Below are 22,122 nucleotides of genomic sequence, written 5' to 3' on the forward strand. Positions count from 1 at the left end.
TGGTTTCACACGGCGCTATTTTTCTGCTACTTCCGGGAGGTATGGCGTTTCCATAGTCCGCCCTCTCCTTTCATTCACAAATTATTAACCAAATTAAATTATCACTGTATTTATTCTCTTACCAATAGCATTGCCCGGGGAAAAAATTAGGATACATGACTACCAAACGCAAAGTAGACATAATTGTCCCTGCCGAGGAAAGCGACCAGCTCCTAATTCGTCCACTGTAAGTCAATATTTAAATTTTATTTGACAATTTTTGTTAAATCTGCCACCTAAATGCCGAAAATGGGCGCAATATGAGTCTGAATGCTTTTTTCCTTTTGTTGCAGTGGTGCTGGTCAGGAGGTTGGGAGGTCATGTATTATCCTGGAGTTCAAAGGAAGGAAAATAATGGTAAATATGTGTAATTATACACACACACATATATAATAGATATATGTGTGTGTGTGTGTATGTATGTATGTATGTATGTATGTATGTATGTATGTATATATATATATATATATATATATATATATATATATATATATATATATATATATATATATATATATATAATATTATGTATATATATATACATATATACATATATACATACATACATACATACATACATACATACATACCTTGAGACGGGACGTTATCGAGGGGTCCCAGAAGAAGAGCGGATTTGTCCTTACTGTGACATTAATGACATTGAAAATGTTTTTTTTTTATTTTATTGTCCTCTGTATCATGAGCTGCGTCAAAAATTATTTGATAGGTGTAAGAATTTGGATTCGATGTGGGTAAGCGATGCTGAGAGGCTCAAATGGATTTTTGATCATAAAGTATTTGCACTTACTGACTATTTGGAGAAAGCGTGGGATAGGCGAAGAAAAGTATGTAAATATATGTAAAAATATCCATTCTGGTTTTGATTTATTTATTTTGTTTTTCCGGTGTACATTGTGCAGCTCCCAATTAAGTACGCGTGATATTGTGTATTGATGATTTTCTGTTTCTGGTGTCTTATAATCCTGTAAGGGATGGGTCTTCGGACATGACACAAAAATAAAATTCATTCATTCATTCATTCATTCATTCATTCATTCATTCATTCATTCATTCATTCATTCATTCATTCATTCATTCATTCATTCATTCAATCAATCACAAAGGAAGTAATGGTAAATATATATACATGTAATATATATATATATATATATATATATATATATATATATATATATATATATATATATATATATATATATATATATGTATATGTAGTCACATACAGCTATTGTTTTTCAAATAGGCAAGTTCTGGCAGTTTAATGGTCTGCAGCATTTATGTACGGAAAAACTAATGATTTTAGTAATACAGTTCTGTCTTTCCATTAAACTGGGAAGGTTAATAGGTTTATTATTTTACAGCAAGAAAGACAGCTCATAAGTCAAACATATTCAAGACCATTGCTGAATAAAATACATTTTTGGTTTTTCGAGTCATTGTCTCATTAGCACATCCTTGTTCACATACTCAAACTGGCTGAAAACAGGATTCAAGGTGTCTGCCAGAACATTTTCCTTCCTGTTCTGATACCCCTTTTTTCTTTCTAATACTGATTACGATACCTTTGCTTTGGGCATCGGCTGTTACTGTGTACTGATCAGATTCCAGTGTTATTGTTCATTTTTATTTCAATAATAACAAATTAAACAATTATTTTACCACCCAAATGTCCATCACAAAGCTGATTGGCTGCACTTCTTTTTGCTGATATGAAATGTGGTCAGTCTCATCTCGTTTGGAGAGAGCAGATTCAGAGATCTGTTTCAGTCCTGGGAAAACTATACTGCAGCTCCAGGTGTTAAATTAAGCTGTAAAATCCAACATATTCGATGACAGATAGGAGCTATTCATCCAGAACAGTGAATTCTACAGGTTTGTCCATCATTTTTCTGGTTGCTGGTTTTCTTTGGGGAATTTCTGAAGAGGAAACTTCAGTCTGCTGCTGCAATTCATCCATCTTTCCCTTTGATTTAAAAACTCATACTTTTTCACCCGATGGCTCCTTGAATGTTTAATAAGGTAGCCCGTGTTATTTTTTAGCAACATCCATGCCACCTTTGGGAACCACGGCCTTGCATAATGAGCGTGTCACTCTTCCTGGAGTGATTTTTCCACCTTTAAATAACAGCATATTGCCAACATAATTCTCCACCTGTCAACTCAAAACAGGAACATATAAAGCAGTATTACATAACTTACTGCACCGGCTTTCTGAGCCACAAAAAATAATTGGGATTCTGATTTTAAAAAATGACATGGTGCGGTATAAAAGGATGTTTGTCAGTGTGGGTGAGTATTTCTAATACTGGTATCAATATCGGAAATAGCCTGATAAGTCAAATTTTATTTGTGATAGAAACAGTCCTAGAAAGTAAAAAACAAAAAAGTACCAAACAGTGCACTCTTCCTGTCCCCGCAGAGGCTGACAAGTTTTTATTTTTATTTTTTTTTTTTAGAAAAAGCACTGCCTTTTTATTTTTATGGAGGCAAATAAATAACATAATATTGTATTTGGCAGCTGGACTGTGGCATTCATCCTGGCTTGGAGGGAATGGACGCTCTCCCATATATAGATTTGATCGATCCAGCTGAGATAGACCTGCTGCTCATCAGCCAGTGAGTCTTTCCTCTCCTCCTGAATTCGCTGTAGTATTTCAAATGAATAGATTCTTAAGGTTTTTTTATGCATTAGTAATTTTCTGATAAAATGTAGTAATTTTAATGTTATATTGATCATAATTAAAAATAAGCCATCCGATGCTGATACACGTCCCTTGTTATCAGTTTCCACCTGGATCACTGTGGAGCTCTGCCCTGGTTCCTCCAGAAGACCAGCTTCAAAGGCAGGACCTTCATGACTCACGCCACCAAGGCCATCTACCGCTGGTTACTGTCCGACTATGTCAAAGTCAGGTGGGAGGATGAGTGCTTTTATTCAGGAAACATTTTCCTTTGTTGAATTACAATATGATGTACGACTTTTTTTCTTTTTATCTTTTAATGGCAGTAACATATCTGCAGACGACATGCTCTACACGGAGACTGACCTGGAGGAGAGCATGGACAAGATTGAGACCATCAACTTCCACGAAGTCAAGGAGGTGGCAGGAATCAAGTTCTGGTGCTACCATGCTGGCCATGTGCTGGGAGCAGCCATGTTCATGATTGAAATAGCTGGAGTCAAAGTAAAAGTCTTTTCAATGTGCGGTCATGTTTTTGTGTCACTGAGCAAGGTCGCTCTGCAGAAGCAAAGTTTACATGTAACTCCGTTGTTTTTGTCCCTGCAAAGCTGCTGTACACGGGAGACTTCTCCAGGCAAGAAGACAGGCATCTAATGGCAGCTGAGATCCCAAGCGTCAAACCTGACATCCTAATCATAGTATAACAAAGATGAAATTATTTATTTACTTGTAATAATTCAGATAGCACCAATGAATGAATATTACATGGTAAATACTCTTTTGTTACAGGAATCTACCTACGGGACTCACATTCATGAAAAAAGGGAGGAGCGTGAGGCTCGGTTCTGCAATACGGTCCATGACATTGTCAACAGGGAAGGTCGCTGTTTAATCCCCGTGTTCGCTCTGGGACGAGCTCAGGAATTGTTGCTTATCTTGGGTTAGAAATCATCTTTAAACACTAATTTGCTCAATTTCACTAAAGGCAGTTTCCCTCAAATGCAACAGCATCCCCAGTCGTGATGCTTTTTTTTTTCATCTTTATTCTGTTCTGTATCAATCAAAGGAGCTTTTGTTTCGTGCTTTCTTGTAGATGAGTACTGGCAGAACCACCCAGAGCTCCATGACATCCCCATCTATTACGCTTCATCTCTGGCCAAGAAGTGCATGGCTGTGTACCAAACTTATGTCAATGCAATGAACGACAAGATCCGAAAGGCCATAAACATCAATAACCCTTTTGTCTTTAAGCACATCAGCAATCTGAAGGTAAAGTCTCAGACACTTAAAGGGCTTCTCCGTATCCCAAGGTGTAATTACTGTGAAATCTATAAAGGTGAAATTCAGTAACGGTGCTGTTTGTTTCTCCCAGAGCATGGATCACTTTGACGACATCGGCCCCAGCGTGGTGATGGCGTCTCCTGGAATGATGCAGAGTGGACTTTCCAGGGAACTCTTTGAGAGCTGGTGCACTGATAAGAGGAACGGAGTCATCATCGCTGGATACTGTGTGGAGGGTACGCTGGCTAAGGTAGACAGATTCATCTGCTGTCCTGGGTAAAAAGGTGCTTAATCAGTTGAATAATAATGAAAAAGTAGCCTTAACTGTGATGATTGTGGGCATCCTGCAGCATATCATGTCTGAGCCAGAGGAGATCACCACTATGTCCGGACAGAAGCTGCAGCTGAAGATGTCGGTGGACTACATCTCCTTCTCTGCCCACACCGACTACCAGCAGACCAGCGAGTTCATCAGGGCTCTCAAACCGCCACACGTGGTAAGATTGTGGGAGAAAAAAAAATTGGTCCCTTTGCAATGAACTTTCTTTTGTCTTAAAATGTTTTCCAGTTGTGTAAATGGAGGTGCCTTCCTTAATCAAAACAGAGATGTGTGTTCACACCCAGATCCTGGTTCATGGGGAGCAGAATGAGATGGCCCGCCTGAAGGCTGCACTCATCAGGGAGTACGAGGATAATGACCAAGTTCACATCGAAGTCCACAATCCTCGCAACACAGAGGCGGTCACCCTGAACTTTAGAGGAGAGAAGCTGGCTAAGGTCTATTTCAATATTTGTAACAGGATTTTGTGCTGTGCTGCCTCTGATTTATGACATTTAGCTTATTTTATTACATGTGTTTGACACATAATGTTGAAACTCAAATGAAGTTGCTCAACTCTTCTCATCAGGTGATGGGCTCTCTGGCTGATAAGAAGTGTGTTCAGGGTCAAAGAGTGTCGGGCATCCTGGTGAAGAAGAACTTCAATTACCACATCCTCTATCCCTCTGATCTATCCAGTAAATACATTTAATTTCATTTAAATTCTCCCTACAGGAACAGAGGACCACTGAGCATGTTTCTGCGTTGTGAATGCTGATAGTTTTGCTGTAAGTTCATACGGTTAGGTTGCCATCTCTCACCTCAGTGCATAGTAAAGCCGGCGTCTTGAATCTGTTCTGTCTGCAGCGTACACCGAGCTGGCTATGAGCACCGTGAAGCAGACCCAGGCCATCCCCTTTAATGGACCATACTCGCTTCTCGTCTGCCACCTGAGGAACCTCACTGGTAGCTCTCCTAATTACGTGTGACAGCTCTTTGATATTCATTTAGAGCACAATTGTTTCCGCTTTCACTGCATTTAACCCCGCTTCGGCCGTCTGTCGCAGGGGACGTGGAAGAGCTGGATGGGACGGAGAAGAACACTTTGAAGATCTTTAAAAGCATCACTCTGGTCCACGAGGTCGGCATGGTCCTGCTGGAGGTGAGAGTCCGCGTCAGCTCCTTTTACACTGTCCGGCTCAGTGTAACGCAGGATCTTGACTGCCACATCCTTTAAAGTCGCAGATACTGGGTTTAAAATGCGACTTGAATTGCATGTTGCAAATCCTAATGGAAATGTGGTCGATGATGCTAAGAGGGAAGTTAGTTCACCCAGGTACTTTTATCTTGGTTCCAGTGGGTGGCGAACCCTCTGAATGACATGTACGCTGATGCCGTCACTACTGTGGTACTGGAGGTCCAGTCCAACCCAAAGGCACAAAAAGGTCAGTTGAGCCACAACAGCTACACATTTTGATTATCTGGAAGTTTATGAGGATTTGGACAAGTCAAGCTGCAAACAGCTGTCTGATTCATGTCAACCAATTCTCTTTGTGTCCTTCACAGTCATGGAGACCCAGAGTTCCACCATGGACATGGACGTCTTCCAAACCCGGACAGAGGTCATGTTGCAGTAAGTGCTGCATGAACTCTGCAACAAAATATAACGCTTCATTCCTACATAAAATAAAAAATGATCATGGTAATAAAATCCCCCCCAAAGACATTTGATCCGTTGATATGTATTTGTCATATTTTTGTTTGTATGTTCTCTGTTTTCAGGGATATGTTTGGAGTTGAATGTGTGGACTTCAGTGATAGTAAAAATATCACTGTGACCGTGGATGGAAAGACGGTTCACATTTGTTTGGAAACACGGGTGAGAATCCCTCAGATGGTCGGCCCAAGATGCTGTACTGAGCATTTGGTGCAAGATGGTTACTAACTTCTTTTTTTACTCGTCAGTCGGCGTTCAACGAAGACGAGAACGCAGAGGACGACTCGCTGAGAGAGATGGTGGAGTTGGCGGTGCAGCGGCTCTATGACGCTCTAAACCCAATTATCTGAGAACGGAGGCGTCCCAGCAGGTCTGCACCCGCGTTCCTGACCAATTTACTCATCGGAGAAGGGAAAACAAACAAACTTGACCTTCTATATTTCTACATATTTCACTAAATGTTGCAATGATTCTACTAACATAACTCAGTCTGGTCTAATACTGTACAACAGGAAAATAAGCTGTGGAGTGTTTCAAATCGATTTCAGTGTTTTATTTATTATTTTTGTTCATTTTGTGATTCAAGCACTTTGTTATAAATTAGTGAGTTGGTTGTGTATAAGTGTGGTCACTGCAGGTTTTTTTTACTAAAAAGCACTGATTTGACAGTTTTCTGTTCAATTTTAACTGTGAATTTCTAAAAGCACTACATGTTTGCATTCACTGTATGTTTAATGAAGATGTCTTTGAATGATATTTATATTGTCATTTTTTTGGCCAATGTCTTTTTCTCTTTCTTGAATATAGAAAACATGTATTGTAACATATGAACTAATATTTTGTGTCAAAGCCCCACTATCCAGGCTGGAGATACTGTATGTGATCTTTGCTTTCAAGCAGCATCGATCGCATATCTGCAGCTATGCCTCCGCCTTGCTGTAGGAATACTCTGTTTTAAATGTTTCTGATTTTATTTTCTTAGTCAGTCTTCTGCTTTAACATGTTATTTCATTTACCAGTAAGTATTTTCTTGTAAATCAATTTTTCACATCTAATCAGAAACTTCTGAACTCCTAAACTGATTCTAAATCAAATACAAGCTTATTATTAAACTTCATTTGGTGCAGATTGTAAAGTGATATCATTATTTTATTTAAAAAAACAAAAAGACAAATCTATGAAAACACTGGACTACTGAGATTTTAAAAAATGCAGAGGAATGTAGTGTATCTACATGAAGTCTTGGTTAGAGGGTACCACAAACAACAAAGGTTTATAGGAGGTGGGGGGATGGGGGGCTCTAGTGGCCTTTATTTGAAAAAGAAGAGGCAGGAAATGACCACGGGACTTGACGCAGTGTTGCTGCGCCAGCCTTCGGCCTCCACACCCAACACCTTATTTACTGTATGAACACCTTTGTGTTTTTTCCCAAATGTTTCATCAAACCTCACCAAAACCTTTGAACGGCACACAAAATCATGACATTTTTTTCCACAAAAAGTTATCACCCAGCTATTTGATTATAGTTAAAAAATAAACACGTTTTACACATGGGATGAAACTGCAATGCAACCCACACCTCCCAAGCAGTGCAGCCGGTTCATTTGTCTTTGTAAGAATTAAAAGGTGCTGGATCTGACTCCCTTGATGATCAACTTCTACTCACCAAAGAACCGTGCATCTCTGTTTTTAAGTGTTGGTTAAAATCAACAAATGCCACACATGGTCACAACCTGCTAATATAGGTGCATTCAGATAGATTTCACATGACTTAAGAGCTAATGATCAAGAAGACTGGAACACACAAAGTGCTCAGCACTGCTCATAATTTAATTTCTTCAAAGTCTTGAACAATTTAACCATTGACATTTACAATAAACATCGTGAAAGGCACATCCTTAAGAATACCCATGTGTGGTCCATTCCCCTTACATTGCTATAAATATACATAAATAGCAATACATTAAACTGCAGTTATAATCTAAACCTTAAAATAACATCTGCAGGACCATTGACTTTATGAAAGCCAAAATGAATTAAATGAAAGATGAAACGGTTGTAAATCAACCACTGACATTTCCTCTGCTTAACATTTCCTGGCACAGTGGGGAAAACGAGATGTTTACATGTTACAGTCTAGTTTTACTAGAAAGGTAAAGGGTAAATGTGAGGTTTTATTGCTGTTTGTGAAATAGCCAGGTCGTTTTCTGGCAATTTGGTAGGTAGTGTGAGTAAAGAGAAGGGGGGGGGGGGGGTGTAAAAGCATGTCTGCAGCTTCAATTCCGCTTTATGCTGATGTAGATCCCTATTCCAAACAGCATCAGCACCCCGACTCCAATCTCCGACATTCTCCCCATCTCCTGGTCGCCCACATTTTCCTTCTGCTTCTTCAGGTTCTCCTCCCTCCGCAGGCGCATGTCTTTGTCCCTCTGCAGCTGCTCGCTGTAGTGAGACTTGAAAAACTGGTCGAAGTCAAACACGCCTTCTCGGAGGTCCGTACCCACCACGGACCTCTTGCTCTCGGCTTGCTGCCTCCCGGAGCCCCCGGCGGGGTCCCTGCCGGACGGCCTGACCGTGGCGGTCAGGTCGGACAGGCTCAGCAGCCCCCGGTCGTACTTCCTGCGTAGCGCCTTGTTCCCCAGGACCGTGTACGCCTCGCTGATCTCCGAGAAGCGCGTGGTGGCATCGTCGCTGCCGGCGTTTTTGTCCGGGTGGAAGACGAAGGACTGCTTGTAATAGGCCGTTTTGATCTGGGCGTGAGTGGCCGAGGGAGACACCTCCAGGACGTCGTAGTAGCCTGTTTTGGTCTTGTAAAGAGGCTCGGCTCTGGTCCCGTGGCCGCTGTACCACCTGGTGAACACATGTAGGTATATGAGGTATTAGGTGAAATTATGGAAGAATTCATTTTTATAGTTTCTGCAACACAGAACCTGAAGCAACAAAGGCGATTGACCTTTGTAGAAAATCAGAATCATGTTTATTTGGCCAAGTCAGGTCAAACAAGACAGGGAATTTGACTCGGTTATTTTCGCTCACTGTACAGTAAATAGACAAATGACAGCTCTTACTAACATATATACAATTTAAAAAAGGTGAAAGGTGCAGCAGTATGAGGTAGACATGGTTATTGAAGGTGCATTGTTACAGCATATGATTGTGGTTATTATTATTGCAGTGATTCATTGAAAAATAAAAAAGAAGAAAAAAGTGCTTCATCCTTTTCTTTTATAGTAAGAGTGTGTAAATATAACGGTGGAAGTATGGGTGTAATCAAGGTAATGAAAGAAATATATGAAGAAAAAATCTGCATTATCTCAAACTCAGTACTTTATATCTTTCTGTTTTTGAGCCGCATTCATTCATTTGCCGTAAAGACTGAAAAAGGAGCGCACATGACATTTAGGTAGGGTTGCCACTCGTCCCGTAAAATACGGAATTGTCCTTTATTTGAGAAAAAAATGTTGCGTCCCCGTAATAAGGGACGCGATTTGTACCGTATTTTCATTAACTTTTACACCATATTCTAGTTGAATTATTGAAATAAATTAACTTTTACACCATATTCTAGTTGAATTATTGAAATAAATTAACTTTTAGACCATATTGTAGTTGAATTATTGAAATAAATTAACCTTTACACCATATTCTAGTTGAATTATTGAAATAAATTAACTTTTACACCATATTCTAGTTGAATTATTGAAATTCAATTAACGTTTACACCATATTCTAGTTGAATTATTGAAATAAATTAACTTTTACAACATATTCTAGTTGAATTATTGAAATAAATTAACTTTTACACCATATTCTAGTTGAATTATTGAAATAAGTTAACTTTTACACAATATTCTAGTTGAATTATTGAAATAAGTTAACTTTTACACCATATTTTAGTTGAACTATTGAAATAAATTAACTTTTACACCATATTCTAGTTGAATTATTGAAATAAGTTAACTTTTACACAATATTCTAGTTGAATTATTGAAATAAGTTAACTTTTACACCATATTCTAGTTGAATTATTGAAATAAATTAACTTTTACACCATATTCTAGTTGAATTATTGAAATAAATTAACTTTTACACCATATTCTAGTTGAATTATTGAAATAAATTAACTTTTACACCATATTCTAGTTGAATTATTGAAATAAATGAACCTTTACACCATATTCTTCACCTGTAGGCTATATTATACACATCTGGGCTGATGTGGACATACGTAGCATAGGATATTTCAGTTGTATGGTTGTCTGTCTCTACAGTCATGAAAGTTCAACCCTACATTCAGGAGCGGCTGATTTGACCACGTAAGTAGAAAGACTCGACCTGATAAAAACAGCCCGGTCCAGCTGTGCGGCACATCTGGAGGAGCTGGACGGAGTCCGAGAAAACCTGGCGCTGTTTCGGTATCGAGCAGCACTGCTGTGTAGAAGCTGGAGTCGACGCTGGCTTATCAGGGACTGCTTTCCAAGCCCACGACTGTGGTCATTTTGCACGACTTTTCCATGTTCTGAATCAGGATCAACTCGCTGCAACCTTGTGTAACCGTCCTGGCAGACTCCGCCGGCCGACTTCCCCGCTCTGCTGCGGTCGCAGTGTTTAGTGTCATCCTGCAGAGCCCCGGCCGATAGACAGGAGGCATGATGCACCACACTTATCCCGTGTTTGTTGTGGCTCTCCAGGAGGCAGCCGCTGTACACTTTGACTGCAACGTCCTGCGCTCCTCTTCCCAGACACTGCCTGACCTCCGCCATGTTTCACAGCTAGCTGGTTTCCGGGCTGGCGGGGACGAAAAGGAGGGGTGGCTGCAGCGACGCCAGTGGTGAGTGGGAGGAACTGCACACGAAGAGGGTTTTTTGTTTTGTTTTTTGTTTTTTATTGGGAAATGTATTCATTTTTAAAGCCTATTACCTAATATGTAAAGTATTTTATCTTAACACAACAGGTTGAAGCAATGTACAAATATAAATCAATTAAAAAAAAACGGTACAAAAAGGAAGTTCTGGGAAGTTATTTGGTTGAGGAGGAGTTATGTTAAGGCAATATTGTGTTTGTTAGCTGGTTAGGTGCAAAGGCACAAACAATGGGAAAATCGGTAGCCTAATAGGTAAATTGCAGCTATTTATTTTTTAATATTTATGTTTAATTTATGATGGAGGTATCAAAGGGGCAGGGTTCAATAAGTTTTACTTCTACCTGCTCCGCTTCGGACACTGTTTTTTTCCCCTGTTTGTATTACGTTTTTGTTGTTGTTGCTTTTTTCTGTATGTTTTTAATTTGTTTTAAAATTTTATATTTTTTTCCTTATGTGTTTGAAATAAAAAAAAAACACACCACCTGATATCAAGTCAGTAATAAATATGTACTAGATTAGGTTGACAGTAATATATTTTTTTTCCTTTTAGAATCAGAATCAGAATCGTGTTTATTTGGCCAAGTCAGGTCAAACAAGACAGGGAATTTGACTCGGTTATTTTCCCTCACTGTACAGTAAATAGACAAATGACAGTTCTTATTAACATATATACAATTTAAAAAAAAAGTGAAAGGTGCAGCAGTATGATGTAGACATGGTTATTGAAAGCAGGGCAGCTGACAGTCCTGCTGGGGCCCGGGACAAAATAATCTAAGATAGGCCCCCCTGCGCACAGATCTCTCCTTCTCCCTCTTCCTCTCCTCTCCCTCTGCTCTTCAGGTTTTTATACAAGGTAATGGACGTTAACATTAGAGATAGCCAGTTAGGTTAAGTCACAACGTTGGTAAACGTTGGCTATACTGTTTCTTACCTTGCTCTACGCTGACTTTATTAATTCCAGCTTCACCGTCCACCCTTTTTAAAATATTTGTGTAGAGAATCTATGAGGCCTCTATTTTCTTCTTCTCTTTTCTCTTCTTTTCTGAGCACCGGACTTGTGCCGACCAGACATTTTGACCATTCTAATGGTTGAATTAAAAGATAACATCAAATTTTGATCAGCGGCCAAACCATTTTTGTGTTAGGGGTTCTTGACCACAAGGACAATTAGGAAGAAAACAAATAACAAGCTTTTATGTAACTCAAATACTACATATTCTTTCCACAAATAGGCATATTTTGAAACATTTTGAAAAATGATTCCATAATTTAATGAGAATTAAAAAAAAAAAAAAATACTACAACTCTTCAGTTCTGGGCCAGTTCAGGGTTCAGTTATGACCGGTGTAATATGGTCCAGTTTCCTATGAATACATTTTATGACGGCATAATTATTAGGTTGCTGTTGATCGATAAAAACGACACACGCATTTTTGTGGAAACCCCAAAGACGTGATAGAGAGGCTGATACCTTCATTTTGTTCAACCCCCTCATGGGCGACAGCCCTGATCTGTTATAACCCATTAAAGACTGACATGAAAAGATACACAGAAATCTTTTTTTTAAGTGCTTATTGTGTATAAATATTAAAAAACGCTCCCATCATTTTGCCTTCAACAGTTTTTGAATAATACTTTTTTAAATCATTGTACATCACTTGGGAAATATTATTCATTGTTTTCTTATTATAATATATTTTATGATACATCCAGCATCACTGGATTAACTTAACATCATCATTCCAGGTCCTTGGAGGAGCCCGTCAACTGTATAATCACTGGACAAACCCTTTACCCTCATCGGTTTTTGTGGGGGTTTTTTGCTGAGGAGATGTTTTGAAGCCTCTTTTTCCTCATATTGTAAGGCACCATGTTGTAATCACATGTCCTGGAAGTCAGTTGGAACACGCCCACCTTATGTCAATAAAAGTTGGCTGTGGTTGCCAGTTTCCTCAACCGATCCACGCTGGAGGACCTGCAGAACTGCTGGCGAACGTTTACAGTAGAATATCTTGTTTTAAATGTCATTCTTTTGGCAAAATCAGAAATGACCACTGAGTTTACTTGATGCAGGAATAATAGAAGTTACCAGCTGACTAAGCTTTTGAAAAGTAACAACTGATGAGGAACTTATGATCTCTAGCCATGGGCACATGGTACATATACATACATATACATGTTAACTGTGATTTTTATTGCACAATTTGTACTTTAATGCAAGCTTGCACATCCTACATTTCAATATTTATTTTTCTCCCTTCTTCACTGATTCCCATTTTCAGTCCTTGAGGGCTAACATGTTTGAGATGTCTCCTGCTCCAACACACCTGATGAATGAGTTATTAAAAGATTTTACAGAGCTGCATGACAAGCTGATGGGGATTCATTTACCTGAAGCAAATGTGAAGGAGGAAATATCTAAAACATGCGGGCCAGTGGTCCTCAAAGCATGGATGAGGAGAATATATTGTGTACTGTTTATTTCTACATAGAAGGCAATGGAAAATTTTAATTGAGAATTTTTCTTTTTACTATAAACACATTTGAATTTAAATTTTAATTGAATTGCACCAACACAATCTATCACAGCAGCACGTAGCATTAAGTGTGTGCTGCAGAATAAGATGACAAAGCAACAAGCCAATCGCTCTTGGACAGTGTAAGAGGCTGAAATTATTGCATGTATGTTTAAAAATATCTTATTGTGTTTTTTTCTCAATTGATCTTTGCTGAAAATGAAAAAAAAGTTCTCTGACATTTGAAAAAAAGAAATAATATTTCAATCTTTCAAGAAGATGAGATTATTATTTCAATAATTTTTGTAATTTGTGTCGTCTTTTTAATTACTCTATAATATTAAATAATATATGTATATTCTGTCTATAATATCCTTCACCGTCCTGTAAAAGTCTTATTGTGAAGTTTAGTACGTTGAAATTAACCGGAAGTGCGGTTTGACTGCGCTGCGGCGTCTACCGGTGACGCTAACCAGTGCGGGGAGGTGCTGCTTAACTGATTTATGCTCATCTTAGGCAAGTTAAACTGGCATCTACAGGCATCTAAGCCCAAGTGGCTGACTGGCTGCATCATCATGGTCAACCTGTGCTGTCTCTGCTGCGGTGAACTCCCTGAACCCCGCCCCCCTCTGCCCGGCCGGCCCGGAGCATCGCGGGACTCCCGCCCCGCGCAGCATCAGCCCCAGCATCAGCCCCAGCATCAGCACCAGCATCAGCACCAGCATCAGCACCAGCAGCCCGCCGGCTCCGGACCAGCCGCACAGGGGTGGACAGGGGTTCAACAATCCCGAGCAAATGGAGGCATATTGACAGTAAAGAAGGGGAACAAAGAAGCTTAAACTTCTGATTTCCCACTGAGAGTGAAAAGTGCGGCATGCTCTCTTCAGATCAGGACTCAGAGGACACGGCGGCCAGCGGTGCCAATGATGCGGAGGGAGAGGAGCCTGAGGAGGAATCACCTGCTGCCAGTGATGCTCCAGGAGAAGTATGTGGATGGACGAAATACTTTTTTTCTCTCTCTCTTTTTCTCTTTACCCTTTTTCTTAAATAAAACAATGTTATCAATATTGAATATAGAAATAAAATAGGCCAGCTGATTCCAAACATCTCAGCTTTGTGAAATTTAGTTAATTAGATCTGGAGGCAGAAGACTCAAAGGAGGTTTTTTCAGAGTTAAATTATACCTATCTGACTTACTTTAGTTTTGATCAATCCCACAGCGCCTGCATGTGCACACCCTGTATATATGACTGAGTAATATAAATCATTTTGTCATTTGCAGCCAGTTTTGGACGGATAAAAAGATAATACAAGTTGTTTTACTATTGCTTAAGTTTTATTTCTTCATTTGTATTTTTATAGGTAAAGAAAAAAATGTGCAAAAAGGAGTTTTGAATGCATTTTTATTCATCCCAATGACCCAATGTTTCCTTTTTTTTCTCCAGTGAACAATTTTAGATAATGTACAATACAAAATAAAATAAAAAACTAATTAGCACATAGCATGTATGCAAGTGCACAGCCTTTGCAGATATATTTATTACACCTGCAGCACACAGTATTCTTTTGAGGGCAGAACTGACATCTCTTCCTCTTACTTGCCCTAGCTGGGGAAGTTAAATTTCAAGTTAAAAAAATATATAATTTAAAGGATTTTGGGGGGGGGGGGTTAACACAGTGGGGGGTCATTGTGACCCGAGGACAACAGGAGGGTTAATTGATTTACTGCTCTGTATCGGTAGGAGCTGACAGATATTGATTATGAAAGGGTAAGCGAAATAAACTAAGCTTCAGCCTACACCTTTTCGGTCTTGTTTTGTTTATATATTTTGGTCTAATGCAATGTTAGCATTTAATTCATTTTTATTTGTTGTTTTCTTTTCTTTCATTTCTTTTGTATTTGAATTCCTATTTTGGAAATTACTGAAATAAACAAACAAATAAAATAATAAATACATTTTACTTTATTTACTTTACTTTATTAAACTTTATTTTGAAAGTTACCCTAGCCAGCCAGTTGGTTAAACTCAGCGAGATGTTTCACCCAAAGAGAAATTTACCCTAGAGGGGGGCATGAGTGAAAATTAATTTTGATAAACTGATTTTATTTTACAGAAATTTGATTGAAAACATAGAACGCAAACAATTTAGTAGGTAAAGCAGTTCAGTCTTCAGCCACAAAGCCTGGATTGCTCAAAAGTCAGCCATTGAAGTCACACATGATTTGAATCCCTGTTTCCTCCTTAAATGACTGAGGTGGAAGCGGCAGTGAGTGGCATCCCCACCTCGGTGCGAGTGCAGTAATGGATGGCCGGTTGTCAGCACAAATCCTCTCACTCCAGAAAACACCACAGTGCTAGTCAACAACAAAGGATGTCACATGGAGGAATGTCACCACGAGAGCCAGACAAAACTGTTAGGCAGTGCAAGCAGAAAAGATGGCTCTAAATCATAGAGCCATCTTTTGGGATGGGATAAATGTTGCAGTCCTGGCTTTGCCTCCAAGTTACTATAGTTACTCTGAGTGATTAACCATCCTGCAGCCACTGTCTTTGCTGAATGGGATCGTTTGACTGCTGGACAATATTGCAATCGTGAGCTCTTTGTGTATGTGGTCGTCCGCACTGAGCTTACTGTCCAGTATTAAACAGATGAAGCACAGAGGTGTTTTTGTGATTTAACGGTAATGTTTTAATTAAAGCAGCATCCTGTTTCTTAAAGATACAAACACATTAACATAGAAATGTTTAAAATGTTTAAAAATGCTCGGTCACAACAGAACTAGCGTCAGATAGTGTTTGTCAATGAAGAGCACTTTGTTTAATTTATTAACTTATGATAGATAGATAGATAGATAGATAGATTTATTATAGTACCCTTGGGTAAATTTGGTTCACAGTGAGTGCCTCCTCATACAATATAAAACCATACACTCAACAACACAGGATAAGATAAAGTGACAACAGTGCTTTGGCTAAAAGAACAAAGAACAAGAAGGACGGCCCCAAGATAAGAATCAAAATAAGTTAAAACATCAGTAGATAAAAACACTAAAATATTAAAACCAAGCAAAAGGATAAAAGATGTGCCTTTTCATAAAAACAAGATAAAGGAAACAATACAAAACATAAATACAAAGTTATGTTGCAGTTCCCTCACTTATTGATGGCACTGATGGCTGCTGGTACATTGGTTATGGTTTATTTTCTGTGATTATTACTATTTAAATATGTTTTGATGTTGAACTTAAGGTTTTGGTATTTCTGTTGCTCTTATTGTAAAGCACTTTGAGTTGCAGAAGTTTTTCTAAAGGTGCTAGAAAAGCCAAATTTGATTTGATTGACGAAAAATTTCAGCCAAGCTTTATCAGTCAGACGGATGGGCTCACATTGACGCCAGAAGTCTCGGACATATAGAAGTGTTCATAGATTACTCCTTGATTGTAAAGTCTCCACATGCTGTGGTTGCAGAACAAGCCCGTATCACCAACCCTCTACCATCATGCTTGACAATTACTACGAGGTGGTTTTGCTGATATATTGCGTTTGGCTAATGTGCCTCTCTGTATTATGGCCAAACATTTCAACTTTTCTTCCAGAAATTCAGTGTTTTTTTTGTTTAGGTGCAATTTTCAAAGCCTAAGCCATTACACCGTGAATAAAAAGAACCTGAACAATTTGATAAAGAAAGGTGGCTCTGTTGTCGGGCCGCTGGAGCTGACCGTTGCAAAGGAGGAAAGTTCATAAAATGAAAACGATCAGTCACAAACCTGAGCATCCTCTTAACAACGCAGTGACTCAGCAACAGTGTCTTCAGTCAGAGGCTTCTTCAGATCTGTTGCATCACCGACCGCTACAGGAGATCCTTCCTGCCCACAGCAATAAACCTCTTTTAGACTTAAATCATGTCTATTGCAACAATTCATTTCTTCTTTTTGGACTAATAAAGTATTTTTGGAATGAATTTAAATGTAATCTTTCTCACTCTGGAATGACGGTCGTCGAAGTGTTTTAATACTTCCCAGATTGATAAGCGGCAACAACTGCTTCTCTTTCATCCTTGCTGATGTCTTTCCTCCTTTAAACTTCAGTATCCACAACAACCTGACATATCTAGAAGTCTTTTGCAGGAATCCCTTATATTGTAATTGGAAAATTTGATCTGCTTAATAAAAGTATTAAGAAGTTTTGATACTAAAAGGTAATTTGTTTAATAATTCTTTAACAACTCAATTTTCAATCATCATTGAATATTAATCTTATCGTAGTACAGTTTATAGTTTATCTAAGATATCATACTAGACTATACTCTCAGATATTACCATTTAAGGATTCAGTGCAAACATATACAGATGTCACACTTTGATATTAATGTAATAGTCACTAACAAGTTTATTTGCCTTCATGTACTAAAATTAGATCTCATATCTGAGATGAATGCGATAGAGACCATGTGGTGTAAGTGAATTCCCCTGAGCTGTCTTTAGTGTCATTTACTTTCTGCTGAGGTCTGGAAAAGCTCCTTAATTTATAGTTTAGATAGATTAATTTGCATCGAGTGGCTCAAGGGTTTCATTTCTTTAAGAGCCCTGCCGTCACCGCTCCTGCTTCTTTGTTTCTCTCTGCAGCATCATCCAGTCCAGCAGTCCCTGGGCGCTTGCGTCTGCCAGGAGTCCCTGTGGCGCTGCCTGCTGCTGTCTATGCTCATGTACAGCTGCCTGGGAGCAGTTGCCTGGTGTCAGCTGACCAGAGTTACCAAGATCAGCTTCAACTCCGCCCTCACCTCATCCTTCTCCGCCTCCTTCACCTCCTCCCTGAGGGGGGCTCCTGGAATCGGCGTCGGAGGGCCCTCCATGATCTACCACGACAGCCCGTGCTCTGACGGCTACATCTTCATCCCCCTGGCCTTCCTGTTGATGCTCTACATCTTGTACATGGTGGAGTGCTGGCACTGCAGAGCCAGGAGCGAGCTGCAGTCCAAAGCAGACGTGGACAGCGTGTACGAACGCGTGATGCGGATGCGACAGGCCCAGCCGTGCATTTGGTGGAAGGCCATCAGCTACCATTTTGTTCGACGGACTCGGCAAGTCACCCGGTACCGCAATGGCGACGCCTACACCACCACGCAGGTGTACCACGAGCGGGTGAACACCCATGTGGCTGAGGGTGAATTTGAATACGGTCACTGTGGGATGAAAGATGTGTCACGTGACCTGAGGGGCTTGGACGAACACCCGGCAACCCGCTTGCACTTCACTAAGTGTTTCAGCTTCACAGAGTCAGGACCAGAAAATGATTACCTCAACCAGAGAGCAAGGTTCTTCTCTGAAGTGGAAGGTTTGGATGATTATATGGAGGCCCGGGAGGGGATGCAGCTGAAGAATGTGGACTTCAGAGACAACCTGATAGCCTGTGTTGACCCAGACAGGATGCCCTGGTACACTTCACAGGTCGCCTTCTGGCTCGCAGCTCTGCTCATGCTGTCCTGGCCTCTCAGAGTCCTCATTGAGTACCGCACCACTTACGTACACTACCGAATAGAGAAGCTGTTTGGTTTGGAGTACGTCCACAGTAGTCCTTCTCCTTTAGACGAGGACCGGCCCGTGGGGATCAATACCGGTTGTGTCATTCCAAGAGTCAACACACTGGACAGCAGTGACATGGAGTGGCACATAGGTTGCAACCGCCAGCTGATTCCCAGTTACTCAGAAGCCATCCTGATAAACATGAACTCAGGAAACCCTTCATCCTCCAACTGCGTCCGATTAGAGGGCTGCAACCAGCCTGCTCAGAACTACGGAGCAATTCAAAGCCAGGACGACCGTGGGGAGGGCAGCGAGCTGAACGGACGGGGAGCGGCCGCAGGAGGGAGGAGGAGGACCATCACCAGCTCCAGCTGCTCCTCCATCTTTTCCTGCCGCGGAACGGTGTTCCAGTCCCACCTGTCCTCAGACACGTCCCGTCTGTCCCTCTGCCGTATGTACGGCTCTCATCGCAGCGTGGGTCCGTGGAGGAGCCGGAGCAGCAACTTCTCTGAGCCGTGCTGCATGGACGAGCAGTGCTGCCGGTCCGACTCCAGCCAGCTGGCGCTCAGTGACAGTCCACCAACTTACAGGGACGCCCACTTCTTCCCGTCCCTCATTGTGCATTGGTCTGAGGGGAATGAGGACGGGAGGGAATCAAGGCGTTACTACGTACGAAGGGGGTCGTCATGCGTGGAGACGGCTTTGTAATAAAGTTAGATCCTTTAACGGTCAATAATAGTGGCGTTAAAGGGTTGGGAGCTGCAGACATTTGTGGATAAAATGAGCTCATGAAAAAAATACTAATTTTGAAATGTTTTTATAAGACCTCCTACTTTTTTACTTATCTACAAACAGTCATAGTCTTGAATTGTATTTAAAAAATAAATTATATCATGAAAAAAGACAACCTGTGACTCAAACTATGCAATGCTTAGGCAAGCCCTCTGAGGGGGCTGAGGGCCTTCGCCCGGCTCCGGTCATTTTGACCCGAGCCTTCGCGCCTTGCAAGGGTTAAAAAAACAAAACATCCTCTCCTGGTTGCATGATCTGAGCGTCGTACTTTTATCATCAAGGGTCTGCAAATGTAAAAGCTAATGTGCTCAAAATGGTTTCTTACTTTGAACGGTTCAGAGTAGACGATTAAGTGACCTGCAAGAAGAAACAGTTAAAAATGAAATATTCTCCTCAATTTTCTAAGCAAAATTAGAGAAATGTTGTTTTGTACAGCTTTAGAGAGGAGAGAGGAGCTAAACCAGATAGACACCCCTTTCCATTCACACCACCTGACCAAACCATCATTGAATGATGTGGACAGGTCTCAGGAGATTTCTGCATGCAAGACTAACCAAGGATGTCCCAGAAGTGTAAGCCTTTGGGCAGAAGAATGAAATAAAATGTCACTTCACCATTCTTTCTGCAAAGGCTACTGCCAAGAAGTGTTCACAAACTGTGTTCATTTCCAAAGGTGGTGTTACTGCATATTCTATACGATGTTCAATTTTTAGTTTCCGGAATTTTATTTACTTTGTCTCATTTGTTTTTTTTATTTTGGTTTTTTTAACCATGTCAGTTTTACTTTGTCAACTAATGAGTAATTCCAGTTTTTTGAAACACTGACCTTGTAGCATGTGACGTATATGTGAATGTGCGAGGGCATTTGGAGAATTAAAAAAAGCTGCACGTTGTTACCAAACACCTTAATTAAGAGCGAGTCGAAACCAAAGGCATGAGTTTTGTTAAGAGATGAAAAAAAAAACATGGATAAGCATTTTATTATCACTTGTGAAATGCATAAATCAATGTACTGTACTTGTGTCGTGCCTGGTGGTTGGGTGCTATCAATATTGTCATTTCTAACTGTTATGAAGCAGCTTGTCGGGCTGCAACATAAAATGGAGACAAAACACATGAATGGGATATTTCTTTCTCTCTTTAATTATAAAAATTTGCATAAGGAACCTTTAAAAAATCTAAAAACCACAGTAAACGGTAGGTGAAGTTGTGAGCCCTCCTTGTTGAGCCACTATGCCCACGGTGGTTCAGAGTCAGGATGGGCATCGTTGCACCGCCATCGTAAAGATACTGAATATACAGAGGGGGTGTAACAGAAAAAATAACTGTTAAATGTGACAGGGTAAGGCTGATTTAATCTCTATAAGTATATACAGTCAGTCCGGAAAGTATTCAGAACGCTTCACTTTTCCCACATTCTTTTATGTTACAGCCCTATTGATAATAGGAATAAATTAATTTTTTTTCTCAGAATTCTACACAAAATACCCCATAATGACAACATGAAAGAAGTTTTGTTATGATTTTTGTAACACTACTTGTAACACTACTTTGTGACACTACTGTGGAGATGAAATGAATCAAATGAAGCAGAAGCTGTATGGGTAAAAGGCTTGAACTCATCTACATCTTCACAATGAATAAGCACAGTAAATGAGTACATGGATAAACTATTAATTGGACACAGTATTGAAATGGCAGCCCTCCTTCATGAATAACAAGACAGGGTTGATTTTTTGGTGTTCAATATTTAGGTTTTATTTACTGTATTCAAATTGAATTCAATTTTTTCTGGATGAAATTTGCCTTAAGGCAGACAGAACTGTTGACCATGTTAGTGGCCTGGTTCTAATTAAAAACCAGCGATGCAAACCCATAAGGTGCAGTTTAACATTTTAGTTTGTGAAAGGTTACAACAAAAAAAAACGTTTGGTCCTAAAAAATAATGTTGAGATGCAAACTAAGAGCAAAAAATAGTGACTAAATAATGTATTTCCCAAAACAATCAGAACCTTTTTGTTCTCTTTCGGTTGGCCACTAGATGGCAGCAGTGACAAGAACCATATTCCCCATAACCTCTGTTGAGGATGTATTTTATATTAATGAATGATTTTTAGTGTGCTTGTGACTACTTTGATATCAATAATACTTATATAAAAAAAAAAAAGTGGTGTAGAACTGGATCATTACCTTACATGGGACAGAAAAAAGTAAAATGACTAAATAGATGCTTCACATATCTGGATGCTAAATTCATATATATATTCATATATATATATATATATATATATACATATACATATATATATATATATATATATATATATATATATATATATATATATATATATATATATATATATATATA

General features: G+C 39.7%; 3 protein-coding genes across 3 annotated transcripts; 2 read left to right on the forward strand and 1 right to left on the reverse strand.

Moving 5' to 3' along the window:
• Positions 1 to 44: 44 nt before the first annotated feature.
• cpsf3 (cleavage and polyadenylation specific factor 3) lies at positions 45 to 7,176 on the forward strand. The gene is made up of 18 exons (XM_061743187.1): positions 45 to 226; positions 333 to 396; positions 2,579 to 2,676; positions 2,845 to 2,973; positions 3,068 to 3,245; positions 3,350 to 3,439; positions 3,531 to 3,681; positions 3,835 to 4,010; positions 4,114 to 4,272; positions 4,373 to 4,519; positions 4,647 to 4,799; positions 4,931 to 5,039; positions 5,209 to 5,307; positions 5,409 to 5,503; positions 5,699 to 5,786; positions 5,908 to 5,974; positions 6,124 to 6,220; positions 6,307 to 7,176. The coding sequence occupies exons 1-18, from the start codon at positions 156 to 158 to the stop codon at positions 6,406 to 6,408; spliced, it is 2,073 nt and encodes a 690-aa protein (XP_061599171.1). The 5' UTR covers positions 45 to 155; the 3' UTR covers positions 6,409 to 7,176.
• An 81-nt stretch (positions 7,177 to 7,257) lies between these two features.
• LOC133462098 (dnaJ homolog subfamily C member 30, mitochondrial-like) lies at positions 7,258 to 10,831 on the reverse strand. Its single transcript, XM_061743230.1, has 2 exons — positions 10,394 to 10,831; positions 7,258 to 8,908 (listed from the first exon to the last, which is right to left on the reverse strand). Exons 1-2 carry the CDS (start codon positions 10,819 to 10,821, stop codon positions 8,335 to 8,337), a joined length of 1,002 nt encoding a protein of 333 aa, XP_061599214.1. The 5' UTR covers positions 10,822 to 10,831; the 3' UTR covers positions 7,258 to 8,334.
• A 3,088-nt stretch (positions 10,832 to 13,919) lies between these two features.
• si:dkey-13p1.4 (transmembrane protein 151B) lies at positions 13,920 to 20,421 on the forward strand. The gene is made up of 2 exons (XM_061743662.1): positions 13,920 to 14,423; positions 18,066 to 20,421. Exons 1-2 carry the CDS (start codon positions 14,313 to 14,315, stop codon positions 19,668 to 19,670), a joined length of 1,716 nt encoding a protein of 571 aa, XP_061599646.1. The 5' UTR covers positions 13,920 to 14,312; the 3' UTR covers positions 19,671 to 20,421.
• Positions 20,422 to 22,122: the final 1,701 nt, after the last annotated feature.

Source organism: Cololabis saira, chromosome 16, assembly GCF_033807715.1.
Source record: "Cololabis saira isolate AMF1-May2022 chromosome 16, fColSai1.1, whole genome shotgun sequence".
In the NCBI taxonomy this organism is placed as follows: Eukaryota; Metazoa; Chordata; class Actinopteri; order Beloniformes; family Belonidae; genus Cololabis; species Cololabis saira.

What these genes read in the sequence shown, in the direction of transcription:
- cpsf3 (XM_061743187.1), top strand. Translation starts at nt 156, where the DNA reads ATGACTACCAAACGCAAAGTAGACATAATTGTCCCTGCCGAGGAAAGC. An exon ending in CAGCTCCTAATTCGTCCACT is followed by an intron (nt 227 to 332) that starts GTAAGTCAATAT and finishes CTTTTGTTGCAG; the next exon opens with TGGTGCTGGTCAGGAGGTTG. An exon ending in ACATTTGTTTGGAAACACGG is followed by an intron (nt 6,221 to 6,306) that starts GTGAGAATCCCT and finishes TTTACTCGTCAG; the next exon opens with TCGGCGTTCAACGAAGACGA.
- si:dkey-13p1.4 (XM_061743662.1), top strand. Translation starts at nt 14,313, where the DNA reads ATGCTCTCTTCAGATCAGGACTCAGAGGACACGGCGGCCAGCGGTGCC. An exon ending in CCAGTGATGCTCCAGGAGAA is followed by an intron (nt 14,424 to 18,065) that starts GTATGTGGATGG and finishes TTCTCTCTGCAG; the next exon opens with CATCATCCAGTCCAGCAGTC.
- LOC133462098 (XM_061743230.1), bottom strand. Translation starts at nt 10,821, where the DNA reads ATGGCGGAGGTCAGGCAGTGTCTGGGAAGAGGAGCGCAGGACGTTGCA. An exon ending in GACCGGGCTGTTTTTATCAG is followed by an intron (nt 8,909 to 10,393) that starts GTCGAGTCTTTC and finishes TGTGTTCACCAG; the next exon opens with GTGGTACAGCGGCCACGGGA.